Below are 13665 nucleotides of genomic sequence, written 5' to 3'. Positions count from 1 at the left end.
TTGGTAAAATTAAGACAGTTTTTCAACGTGATTTTTCCTCCAACTCAGCGATCATGAGTGCCCTGGGAACCCAGCTCTAGCCAAGTACCATCGTCATTAAAACATCCTTTGTGTCCTCTCAGGCCATCAGAACTCCCCCCACATCAAGTGAATAGTTAAGATTACAGCACTCCTAATAGGAGGAGTACAAAAGTCTCTAAGCAAAAAGCTGCAAATAAACATTCTTTCCTTTACTGCCTTCCCTGACAGCTAATGATTACAGCTCCAAAGCTTAACCCATCCGGTCCTCCCTAAAAGGTTCTTCCCTCCAAACAACCATCAAGGGGAGTGAAAAAAAGAAAGAAGAAAGAAAAGAAAACCAAGGAAAATCTCTCTCTCTCAATTGACCTGGACTAACACATCCTTTAAATGGAAAAGCCACACTGAATCCAGTGCCACACTTCAAAGCCTTTCCAAACAACGTGCAGGAATCCCCACATCCTGCTGCTTGGAGTTGCAATGGAGCCTAGGTACTTTTGCAAACTCGGGTCCAGGCAGCCTGTTTTCATCCTGCAACACCACTCCACATACTCCTGCTTGAGCAGCAACTCCACACACAAGCCAAGCTTTACTCAGATAATTCCACCTTCTGATATTCAGAAGGTCAATGAGTAAAACTGAAATGGGAAGAGACTTTCTGCAGATATTTTGTTGCTCCCCACGGCCATAAACATTTCTAAAGGGGTTTTCAGTTGCAAGAAAGGTTTTAGATAGGAGGGATCAAATTTGTTTCTTAGTAGGTACTGTGATTATTCAGATAAAAATGAAATGGTTAACCTGGTGGAAGCCACTCTAGAACCTCAGTTTTATATCTACAGACAAGGGGGGTTATTTATACATTTATATGTATACACACACACACAAACTTCTCTATTTCATGTCCCTTAAGTGTCAGGATGCCAGAGAAGTAAACTCAGAACTGTGTCCTGCTAAGCTAGGGCCAAGTTTTGCTTGCAGACACTGTAAATTTCCCTCCATCCAGTGAACTCCCCTGCTCCAACCTCCAAAGCCGAGTACATTATGCTTTATTTTTCACTGTTTTCCAGCTTCCTGCCTGCACTGACTGCCACTGCCCTTACAAACACTAAAGTCCCTTTCTGTTTCTTTCCTTCTGAGCTCTGAAGCAGTGGGTTAAAGTTCCTTCAGCACTTTTTGTAGGAGAGGGGAAATTTTTCAGTCTTTTGTTAAAATTTCCTTGTGCTGTTTTTAAGGCAGGGTGTGCCCTTTGCCACTTAACTCAAAGGAACTGCACCGGTAGCGTGCACATAAAGCTCATAAATCACTTTTAGAAAGCAATAAAACAAAATTATCTAAAAAAAAAATCTCGCACACCAAGGAAGCAGTCATGGTTACTGAATAACTACAACATTTCACCCTGCTTCCCTTTTGCCACAGATCCAGGCTGACAGAGTCATTTCTCTGTAACCTGTCCATAAGGTCTGTATAAGTGAAACCCCCTTTCCAGGCTGGTACAACCCGTTTGACTAGTCTGCTTGGAGGCAGGATTGTTTAAAAGCAAATAGCCCAATATCCATTTGTTGAAGCAAGTAGCTTTAATGTTACACACTGCTAACAAGTCCATGAAGTACCTTTTATCTTTCGAGACCTTATAGGGTTAAGTAAAATAAGAGAGAACAGCATTTTGGAAGTCTCCTCCATCTGAAGCCTATTACTTTCGTTTGAAAGTTAGGGAAATACACTCACTGCTCAAAGACAAGCATTTAATAACCTCCTAGCTCTTACAAAACACATATAATATGATGCTGGCATGGTGAGTGAAGCTGCTACGTTCAACAATACTTCCTTGCCAGACACAAAACTCCATTCAGCATACGGAGATGCCTATCGATGTGCCACACTCAACAGCTACTGAAACACACACAGCCTGGGTGTTTTGGCCAGGAAAACAGTCTGCTGAGACAGAAGAATGGGTAAATTGATAGTATGTATTATTTATGACAGAAAAAGGTAAAAAAAAAAAAGATTCACCACTCAGCAGCAGCACAAAAGAAAGTGCTGTGGGTTTGGTAAGCAACATGATACAGAAGGGACCTAAAAGATGTGAGCAACAAATGCTTCCACTTCAGGGCTAGATAAAGTGACAAGCTTCACTCCTCCTTCCACAACTTTCATCAACACTGAGCAAATATTAACAGCTTAAATCTACTCCTCCTTTCCCCAAACCTGTGCAGACCCTGCCCCAACAACAGCGATTTGTTAAGTAAAATGCAAGGTCTCTAGCAAACACGAGCTCTTCAGCAGCTTTCCTGAGGGGTATTTCACAAGCCAGTACCTTCCTGATGGCACAGTCCCCACACAAGGTGCTAATTCATCTCCAGTTTCACCTACCCTGCCATATGTGCAACCCACATACAACGTCTCCACTCAGTTCCTACTAAGAAACACAAATCATTTTGCCCTTCTCCAGTGTTTTGCTCTGTTATTTTATACATCACACCTACAAACACTGCACAAGGGGTAAAAGATGCAGCTTTTTATTTTGAACCTAACTGGAAAAAAATCAAACAGGTTGCCCTGCCTTCTTTGCTTATCTCCCTAAGAGAAAAAGCCCAAGTTGTGTGTATCCATTATGTAAATACTAGAAGCCTTTTATCTGTAGCACTGAAACTGGGAGGTAGCATCTTGAAAGAGACTTTAATACATCATCTTATCCATCTTGCATTAATATCATCTGCCTTATATCAGAAGAGCATGAAAGTATCCTAGACCTTTAGCTTTTGCAGGGAGGCTGCTGGTGGTGGTGTTGATCTAATTTGATTAGGATGCAAAAAATGTAAGGGGATGAACAGCAAAGTCCTAGTGTGACACAGGTATTACAGCCTCCATATCACATCTGCTGCTGAGAGAGGTGTATTTGGAGACGAGATGTGACAAAAAAAAAAGCCTCAAGACTGTTGAAATTGAGTAAGGGAAGAGCAGTAGAAAAACAGCAACACATTTATTGTACCCAGCTTGTATTGATTCGAGCACCACAAGCCACTGACAGCAGCCCTCATTATGGGAAGGAACACAAAGGATTAAAACAATACAAGACAGCATACTAACATTTTCAGTCCAACAATCCCAAGTGATCCACTATTGTAAGTCAACTGTGCTTTCAAAAGCTTTATCATCCAACCTGCTGGGACCCTGCCAGTTGTTTTTCAGGTTCAGTTAGAGGCAAAGGCTCCAACAGGCTGCCGGTATCAAATGGGACTGCAAGTCCCGTGGCCTGTGTAGGCTGCTGCAGCTCTCTAGAGAGCTCAGATCCACACACTGCCCAGGTTCACAGCAATATTCAAAATACACATCCTGTAATTCAAATGACAAGACTGAGAAGGAACCTATTTATTGAAGAACTGAATTACAGCACAGGAAGGACAAACACAAGCCCACCAGGCGTAACTGTGTTCCTAGAGGATAAGAGCAGGCTCTTGCACCTTTTTTTTAATACTTCCCTGACTTTTTGCCCTGCCTGGCAGACTTTTTTTGCTGATTTTTCTCCCTGTCTGGCAGAAAGGCACCAAAAGCCTCGGTGAGGCCAAGAGTACCTACTTCCCCACTCCAAACAAACAAAAACAAGAAGAGAGTACTCCAACACAAAGAGTCAAGGAGCAGTTTCATGCAAAGTTGCCCAAAAGAAATAAATAAATATCCCTGATGAAGTTAATTAAAACCATTCTTAAGCCATTCTTAGCAAAACTGCTCCTTAGTACTGAACAGGCACATGTTTCTTTAGCCAAAGCAAAGGATACACTGGCTCTGACAACCACTATTTATCATCCCAGTAACAAATTAGAACAGGGAAGGGAAACGGCTGAGAAAAGAGGCTTGAACTGTGGAAGAAAAATTCCAGCCAACCATGGCAAAGATCAGCCTCCACAGGTTAGTTTGCTCCCACTTTAAAGCTTTTATCTTCTCACCCTTACAAAGCCAAACATGCACCAATAAACAAATCCCAAAGCCTTTAAAACTCTTGTTTCAACAGAGAGGATACACATCAAGAAAAAAGAAGTGCTAGAATGCAGGGACCATATGGCCAGAAAGACTCAGTGAGCTCCTCCTGCCCAGCCACCAACCAAACAGCGTATTCCACCCCAGCCCAAAATCAATCCACCACATCTACTCGTAAAGGAGTTATTCAGGGATGAGTCCCAAATGCTGTCATCGATTCAGGCAAATTCAGAACAATATATGCTCCAGAAACAACAGCTGATCCCCACCAGCATCAACAGGTTTACAGAGATCAGAGTGAACATATGGTCTTGAAGTAACCAAGACATTTATTTGCTGCTTCAACATCACATTCTTCAACAGAGGAGAAAACAGGCTGTCTAAGCCTTTGCCATTCTTCCTCCTCCTCCTTCCCAAGCTTTCACATTTCTACTATATCCCAGTTTTTGCATTTCCATCTCTGCACAAATATTTACCTCTTACATTTCCTTTAACTCTGCACACTGAAAATAACCACAGCTCTTAATATTTCAAGGCAGCATTACCACTGGGCAACAGTGGTCAGAGGAGCCAAATTCTTCACATCATCAGGCAGCTTCAAAGCTTTCAGCAATCACAAGTATCACGTTTAACTTCCCGATGTGCAGAGAACGTAACATTTGCTGACATAAGGAGGGGAAAAGTGCTTTTTAAGCAGTAAAAGCAAATTTTAACCAATTATAGTACAGCTCACAGACTTCAAGCTCATGTGAACCTGGGAACACATCTGTGTTCAGCCACCACGCTGGAAGACAGACGCTTGCCTAAACGTAATGATGGGGGTTGCTGTCCAAAACTCTGACACATTGACTATTGAAAATGAGCTTAAAAGTGGAAAATGGAGCTTCCCCATAATGCATGTGTCTAAAAAACAGGCCAAAGATTAGTATTTTGAAGATGTGTTGCTTTGAAAACAAGCCTGTCACTGCACCTATTATCTTATTTTTCACGTTTCTAAGACCAAAGTGCCAAAACCAAGCCACTCGTGTTCTCCTAAATGAACTGCTACTTCCATTGTTCCCGCTGAGAACACAGACCACCTATTTCCCTTATTTACACAAGCCATCCTATCCATAATGCTAGCATGAACAACTATGCAGTCACATGTCTGCAGAAACAATGAGAAGCAATGACCCCAGTGGGTGTGAAACCGAGTTATGTTCAGAACAACTGCCAGTTCCATATTCTGTGAGGAGCATACGAATACAACGCAGAGAGAGAAAGAAAACACACAGCTGCAAACAGCAATCAATGCAAACAAATACACCTACAAAGAAATACGGAGGAGAAGCAGAAATGAGAGAGAAAGATCCATCACAGAATCACAGATTGGTTTGGAAGCGATCTTAAAGATCAACTCAGGAATATCTTCCACCAGACCAAGCTGTTCCCAGCCCCATCCAACCTGCCCTTGAACACAGCCAGGGATGGAGCAGTCACAGTCTCTCTGGGCAGCCTGTGCAAGGGCCTCATAACCTTCACAGGGAAAAACATCTTCCTAATATCTCATCTGAATCTCCCCTCTTTCAGCTGGGAGCCATCACCCCCTGTCCTGTCACTACACGCCCTTGTCAAAGGTCTGAGGACTTATAGATTTCAAACCTGAATTAAGCCAGCAGTGCACATTCAGAGCTTCCTCATGGCCAGCCTAAAAACCTCAGAAAAGCCATCAGAAGTCAAACTACTTTCAACCTTTTGAGGGTTTTCTTTGCATTGTATTTACACCTAATACAAAAAGCTGCTTCTATCCACAACTTTCATCCCTTACTCTCCAACTTTCCATCAGGTCTGATAGAAACGATGCTGGGAGGCTGGATTGCATCAGCTTTTTATATTGGCTGTGCTGTCAACAAAACCTGGGGTAATGGCTTGTGCTTGGGGGGCTGGGAGGAGTGGGGAAGAACACATGTGGCTTAATGATCACATTTTTGTTTATCTAGGTTTCCTCTTAGGGATAATATGCAGAACATATTGGTTTTTCTTTTAATTTAAGTAATAATTAAAACCAGAAAGCTTCAGTATTCATATTTAACAAGATGTTTTAACCAAAACAGAGATAATATGAACACAAGTGCCCAAATCCCTATTTTCATAACCTTTTTCAAGTCATGTAGCACATGACCTCTATAGTAAGACTTAGAGCAAGCAGTAAATCCCCAGTTTTAACTTTTATATACTTTTATGTGCTTGTTGGCAACGCATCATAACAGTGAAAATATTTAGTGTTTTCTTTTTGGATGAGTATTGAACCAGAACAACAATACTTTTTACACAGCTGTAAATACTTGTTCTATATATATGCAAATCTTGTCTTGGGTCTGTATAATTTTTATCCCTGTAGCTGTTATTTAATAAGATTGCAAATTGTAAAAAATTGATTTTTTACTATCCTGCCAGTCACAGCATTTCCAAGTGTCTGTAAAATCAACCTTGTATGTTTATTTACTTTCCTATTTGCATGAAGTATTTCAAAGTAATATTATCCATGAGGGAGAAGCTTCTTGCAAGTGGTACAATCTCTGTTCAGCATCTCTAGGACCATCACACTGTCCTGATATTACCTTTCCCTACAATCGAATTTCTGCCAAAAGCTTTCTTTTGAAGTCTGGCAGGAGCTTCCAACTCCCAGTTAAATTCTATTTATTAGACTAATAAAAAACACACACATAAAACAGTCACATAATTTAGAGTCTTTCTGTCAGGCAGTTTCAGGCTCTGGCACAGCTCAAAACAATTAGAAGACCAGAAATCAGATTCTACCTTATTTTTGAAGTGCACTTCAATGGGCATAATGAAGCCTGCGTAGCCAGACTCCTCCACTTTGTAAGGGGGCTCCTTGCACACTGAAAAGAGAACAGATAAACGTTAACTCTTCATATAATACAACTTAATCAGAGCCAAAAAGGAGCTGCAACATGAGAAACTGAGCTCTGTCAACTCAGGACACATTTAAAACACTGACCTTTGTGGAAAAAGAGACAAAGTAAGATGGTGGCTTAGTTAAGAACATGAAAATCTGGTGTTAGCTCCTCCCACAGAAAGGAAACATACAACACTCCATGCCAGAGTCTCTGGCAGATTCTTCCCCTCCTTGTACAGCAAGATACAATTACATTTCTGTGCTGTTCCACAACATTGCAAACTGCCAGTTAAAGCTGCCTTGCAAAAGAAAGGCAAAGACACGAAAGGTGGGGATTGGAACAGAAAAGTAAAATGTACTTTGATGCCTATGTTTACCAATCAAAACATGTAAGTGGATTTTCCCCCCCTCCCTTGAAATGCTCTCCTGCAATGCTCAATCTTCATAATTACATAAGAGCTGTAGTACAAAAGCTGCTTCACCCCAACGCCGTAACAAACCTGACGGGCGGGTAAGCACGGCTATTTATTTCACACACAAGGAAACAGAGAAAGGTTGAACAGTTCACCACTGAGGTCACAGTGCTGCTTACTGCAGAAACAGCCATTACAGAAGTTAATTGCTTCTAAGAAATTAATCTCTGTGTCCTGCCTCAGTTTCTCCTGTCCTGCTACCTGCTGTATCTTCAGGCTATGGAATCCTTCCTCTCATCTAGCACTGTATTTCAGGATTCTGGGATCATTTATTTAGCCATGACACATCTATACATAACAGCTTCCAGGAGAAACATGAGACCAACACAAATGACCTCCCTCTCAGGAACTGGATGCACTGGAATATCACTTATATACTACAATATATGTAAAGACAATGAAGCAATTAGAGCAATTCAGTGCAAACCTTTTCACTTTTTCTAAAGAACTCTAAGTAATTAATATGATTAAGAAATGGGATCTGAAACCTAAGCAGCACACAAAGTATTTTCTTTTAAGGTAGAAATATCACCCCCAGCTCAAAGCACATCTATCACCGTTAAGGTGCTCAAAAGCAGGACTCAAAATTCAGCTCTGAAAGAGAATAAATAAAAATAATAAAAATCTCTAGACTGGCTTTAGTTTGAATTTCATCTCAGAACTCGATCGTTTAGGGGAAAACCAAGAAGAGCATCAATATGGCACCAGGAATCTTAACAAAGGCTGCCTGGCAGATAGCATTCCTTTGCTGCTCTAGTCTAACAAACTTTAATTACTACACAAGCAATCTGCTGGCAACACAAGCTCACCTTCACCAGCAGACTCTGCTCTGAGAGTGAACCATCTGAAGAAACCCTTCTAACAAATTTAGAGATAGTATGCACATGCCATCTCATTGTGGTACAACCCAGACACACTTTGGTCAGAAGCAAGCAGGTGGTGCCAAGACATCCTGTATGGCCAGTAGCCTTCCAAGAAAATAATTCAAAGAAGGCACATTACAAAGTAATTTACACAGCAATATTCTCAGGTAGCATTGTTCCTTGTAACACCACGGAACAGTAACACCCCAGATGCAGTTACACAATCTTAAGCAGATCTAACTCTGTGCTGCTGCCAGAAAGGGCAACTCCTGCTCCTCCACCTCAATCTGCTGCCCTGTGCCAAGAATAAGGTTCACGTTGCTGCACAGTCCAAAGGAGCAAATAATAGATGCATCAGAAAAGAAGACAACAACTGCTATACTCTTCCCAGCCTTGCTTGCACACATACATGCAGCTGGAGTGTACAGCCAGTGGCAAAGAGACCATCACCCCTTTGGCATCATTGATTTCTGCTGGGTTTAATATTACCTGAATTGGCACCTGAGACTAGAAATTGCAAGAATCCTGATGGCTACTTAGTGACCCATGCAGAAGTGTAGCTACTCTGGCGTGTGTGTGAGCTCAGCATTCGGGCATCTCTCAGCAATCACACGCTTCAAGCTTGTCCTGACAAATATCAACAGATCAAACCCACCTCTCCCATATTGTGACAGGAATTATCTTCCTGCCATCACAAAGGGTCTTAGGAACCTGCACATTCCAATGCTTAAATAAGAGCAGAAAGCACCTCACCCCCAATCCTTTCACCAGAAGAAAGGTCCCATTCTCTCTGACCTTCCTCATAAAGGTTAAAGCTGAAGTGCACATAAGGCACATTTTCCTCCTCTTTACCAAAGTATTTTATAGAAAAGTGACAGTCCAAGACAACCCTGCCTTTGCACAACCCTCCTTCAGACCAAGGAGATCTACCAAAGCATCTTCAAACACCCACTCACCTCGCTTGGGTTTTGGGAAGCTCTCATGTAGCCGAAAGACCACCCTTTCCACAAAATGCTGGATGTCACACTGCTCCGGGCCACGGACAAACACCATCCAGTCATGAGTGAACCCTTCTGTGGTGGGCTTTTTCCGCAGTTGGGCTCGGTGCCCCAGCTCCAGTTTTACTTGAACCGTGCACTGTTTTAGGACAGAGGGAAGACCATAAGCAAAACCAAATCACCTCCCGTGTTACATCCCACGCTGAGCCCCCACCAGCCATTGGGCACTGCAGGGGAGGAATCAACAGCCACCACAGAGATTAGTCTAGTGCCGAAAACTACTGTGTTGTCAACAGAGAGGTATCATAAAAATAGCTCCTAGTACCATTTCATACCTTTTTGCTTCCTAATATTAGCATTGCAGAGAAAGCAGCTTTAGAAGAGGGCTGGGTTTCTCTGGCTCACTTACCAACTAAATTGTCAGCAAAGTCCTAATTGCAGAATCTTTATTTCTAGAAAGTGTCAGAGACAGAACTTGATGTTCACAGCTTACAGAATTCACAGCACTAACAGAAAACCAATCTTGAAACAGGAAAAATTAGATCATGAATTGGCAGTTTATGGTATTCTCTAGAATGTAGAATTCATTAGAATAAAACTAGGATGCTCCTCCTACTCTTTTAAATATATTTTATTAACACACTTTCAAAGACCAAGTTAACACAGAGCATGCCTGCACGATACCCAGGGCTAAAATGACCTAATTCTGACTTGTACTCCCAAATCCTGCTCTTATCACTGAGTAACAGAGAAGGTGTAGTCAGTGTCTCACTCAAAGCACAAAAACCCCATTTAACCTTAAAAGAGTAGACTTAAATTCATTGTGAAGACCTACATTATCATTGCAGACTTCACAGCCAGAAGAAAGCAAATGAATTAAGCAGTTTTAACAGAGGAAAGGCCAACATGATTCAGACACAAGTCGAAGTAACAAATCTTACAGTAAGATTTGTGGAAACAGGGAGCACCACTGAGGGTATCTGCCTGCTTCCCAACTTTGTGCATATATGTTATACAAACCAGACCAGCAGCACAGCAATCCCAAACAGAACCCACCAAAATCTAAAAAAAAAAACCCAGAAGGCTGTTTTTTAGTCCTTTACCCCCTTCACCCAAGACCTGAAAATAAGCATCTTGTGCTTTCTGGCGGTGCTCAGTTACCATCAGGAGAGGCAACGTGATTGATCATTACCTGTATTACATGTGGACACTGAGCCAAACTGAGGGCACGATGTTATAGACAATGAATGTGGAAGGAGAAAGCTTCCCCAGCTCTAGAGAAACATTTAGGAAAAGTATTATCTTCATTTTCCCCACTGAGGAGCTGCAATAAGGAATATGAGCAGCACTAAGTGCTCAAAAAATGTTTTACGTATCCAATTTGACATTTTATAGGGATGTGATTTCAGAGCATGGTTGATCCTTTAGGGAGGAAAAAAAAGGCTAAGTCACTCAATCTCAGTATTCTTTTAGCTGTAAAAAGATCACAGAGGAGGTCTACAGAGCACCAGGCATCAAAGCTCGACCTCCCAAATTGCAGTCCAGTTCTAATTTCAGCTGAAAGCCTTAACATACCCTTTGAGTTATCTTTACAGCAAAATAGCTTTAGCTGCCATCCAACACATCAATTCCAAGACTCGGGGACAAACTCATCTAACTAATTGCTTCACCTGTATTACTACATCATTTCCTCAGGTTACCTTCCTCTGCAAGTTCTCTTGGCGGGCCATTTGTGCCTCATCTTTTTGCCCTTTAGGGCTTATCTCCATCTCGCTGCTGCTGCTGCTGTGTTAAAAAGGAAGGTCCGTGGCCGTCTGGCTCTTTCATGTCACATCCAGGGAGTAAGAAAAAAAGCAAGGTGTGTTGCACTGAAAGCACAGCAACCTCTTCTACTGTGGAAGAGCTCGTCTGCCTAAACCCTAAGCTGGCAGAGGAGGGTGCCTGCAGGCTGGGATCCTTCCCACAGCGTTCACGCAAGCGTTTGCATCCTCTGAGCCAGTCTGTTCTGCAGCTTCATCTTATCGATTCCATAATTACCCTGTAAATTGTGCTACCCTTGCCAGTTACTACCCCTCTCCAGAGAAGTGCAAATGACTGTCAAGTCTACAGAATCTGCCTTTCTAGTTGAAACGGCTGAGGAATTTTCGCTGAGAAACAGATGGGACTATGTGGAAGAGAACAAAATTAAACATAAAAGAGAACTGTTTAACCGAGAGTGAAAGTTGTACTTGCTATACTCCTCACATATCGCTCCAATTAACAACCTCTACGAATTAAGCCAGAAGTTGAAACACATTTGAAAAGAAGCTCTCCCAACATAACAAACATCTAAAGTTGCTCCACTGAAAATGGAGGGGGTTTTTTTTCTTCCTTTTCCAAGCGTGTCTCTCAACAAAGGGAAATCAGGATCCTATTCAAACAAATTGTAATAATACAAAGGAGTCTGCTTTTCAACTTCTCAATAAACATTCTGAAGGCTGCTCTGGTTTTTTGTTTGATGTGCTAATTGCCTGAAAGCCATAACCAGTTGCCACTCGCTCTCCTCGGGCTGATTATTCAAGGGATAGCGGGGCTCACACCTCCAGAACCTGGGTATAACCTGTTACCAGCTCGCATGCACTCGCACACAAAAGGCCTGTGCCAGCCGTGCTCTAAATCACCTCAGGTAAACTTCCAGCACCCATCCCCGCGTCCTGCAGCCCCCTCTCCCCCTGGCCGCTAACGGGCAGCTTCCCACCGCCCTCCCCGGAGCGGTAATAACTCTCCCGCTGGCATTAAACCCTTTGCACGGCGGCTGACGGAGGGAGCGAGGGAAAACCGGCACCACCCCTCCCCATAAATAAGCCCGGGCAGGAATTTGTGGGAAATACTGCGGCTACCAACCCCCCGCCGCGGGCGAGGCTGCAGCGCGGCCGCCCATGAAGGGGCGAGGGCTCAGCGATCCCACCCCCCTTCGCCCCTCAAAAGAGCGGTGTGGGGACGAGGGGTGCCTCCCCCATGAGGGTCGAAGCCCCCCCCCCAGCACCTCCGAGAGGCATCACCCCCCTCACACCCCCGAGGCCGAGGGTGCTTCCGCGGGGCCCGACGCGGGAGTTTGGGGGGGGGTGTTGGAGGACCCCGGCCCCTCCCCGCACGTGCCCCCACACGAAGGGGGCGGGTGGCGCGAGGGGCCCCGCGCCCGCGGCGGCGCGGCAGAGCCGCTCCCCCTCACCTGATTGTCCATGGCTGGGCGCAGCGCCGCGGGCTCCGCTCGCTCGTTCGCTCCCGCCGCGGCGGTTTCGCTGCCCGGTCGGCGGGAGGGGGAAGGGGGGGTGTCTCTCTTTTTCCCCCCCCCCCCTTTTCTTCCCCCCCCCTCTACAAGCGAAACCGCTCTCTGTACCCCCCCCACCCCCCTCCCCGCCGCCTCGGCCGCCGCCGCCGCCTCCTCGGTCGCGGCCCCTCACGGCCCCGCCGCCGCCGCTCGCCTCATTGTGTGTCACTCACAGGCAGCAGCCCCGCCACCCCCCCGGCGCCCGCCCCGCGGAACCGGAAGCCGACGCCATGAGAGAGGCATCCGCCCGCCGCCAATGGCCGCGCCGCCTCAGGCCTGCAGGCGGGGCTTCCGCCAGGGAGCCGCCGGCCTATCCCGCCTCCGCTTGATGGGCAGCCGTTGCGACCAATCGGCGGCGGGCGGGCTGCCGAAGAGGCGGGGCTAAGGGAGGAGCCCGCGCTGGGTCAAGCGGGGAGTGGGAGGCGGCCCCAGCGCCGCTGCCTTGGCGGCGGCCGCGCTCCTACCCTGCGGCGTGGCCGGGCTGGGGCCTGCGCCCCGCGCTCCGGTCCTCGAGGGCGCTGCAGTTACAGCCAGCACCGAGCTCCAGCGTCTGGGCCTCGCTGCGCGCCATGGCTGCACCAACCGCCCCTTCCCTCGGCCCGAGCGTCCCCGCTGCCCGCGGCGCCGATTCTCACCCGTGTATTAATTTCCTACACAAATGAGCTGAGAACAAGGGAAACCGCAGCTCCCAGCGCAGCGGGCGCGGCAGTCCGGAATGGCAGGGAGGCCAGGGCTGCGCTGAGGCTGGGCAGGGAGCTGGCGGCACGGCTCAGCCTCGCCTCACCTTGCTCTCCCTCAGCCTCTCCTCGTTTTCCCTCCATCTCTCCTTTCCCGCTAGTCGCGTTTCCCCCTTCACGCTCCCTCACTGCTCCCTCCCTCTTTATCTCTCATTTGTCCTCAATTTCTCCCGTGTTTTCCCCTCGTTTCCCTCCTGCAATCTTCCACATTTTTTCCTCAGTTTCTCCCCTTTTACCCTTGGTCTCCCTCATTTGCCCCCTCAGCGGCATTTGCCCCTTCAGTCTCTCGTTTTCCCTCCCTTTCTCTTCCCCACGGTCTCCTTCCATTCCCCCCCTCAATTTCTTATTTCCTCCTTGGAAATAATCCTACATTTCCCTTCAGTTTCTCTCCC

General features: G+C 45.6%; 1 protein-coding gene across 1 annotated transcript in view; it reads right to left on the bottom strand.

Moving 5' to 3' along the window:
- The window catches only part of MLLT1 (MLLT1 super elongation complex subunit), a 29605-nt gene extending 17013 nt beyond the window's left edge, over nucleotides 1-12592 (bottom strand). Inside the window, exons 1-3 of the mRNA XM_062015240.1 lie at nucleotides 12438-12592; nucleotides 9185-9365; nucleotides 6793-6875 (exon numbers count right to left, since the gene is read on the bottom strand). Of these exons, the coding sequence (XP_061871224.1) occupies nucleotides 6793-6875; nucleotides 9185-9365; nucleotides 12438-12449 (276 nt within the window). The 5' untranslated portion in view covers nucleotides 12450-12592. The remainder of the gene's footprint in view (nucleotides 1-6792; nucleotides 6876-9184; nucleotides 9366-12437) is intronic.
- Nucleotides 12593-13665: the final 1073 nt, after the last annotated feature.

The sequence above is a fragment of the Colius striatus genome, chromosome 25, assembly GCF_028858725.1.
Source record: "Colius striatus isolate bColStr4 chromosome 25, bColStr4.1.hap1, whole genome shotgun sequence".
In the NCBI taxonomy this organism is placed as follows: domain Eukaryota; kingdom Metazoa; phylum Chordata; class Aves; order Coliiformes; family Coliidae; genus Colius; species Colius striatus.
The sequence above is the reverse complement of the archived record's forward strand: the minus strand, read 5'-3'. Positions and strand labels throughout refer to the sequence as shown.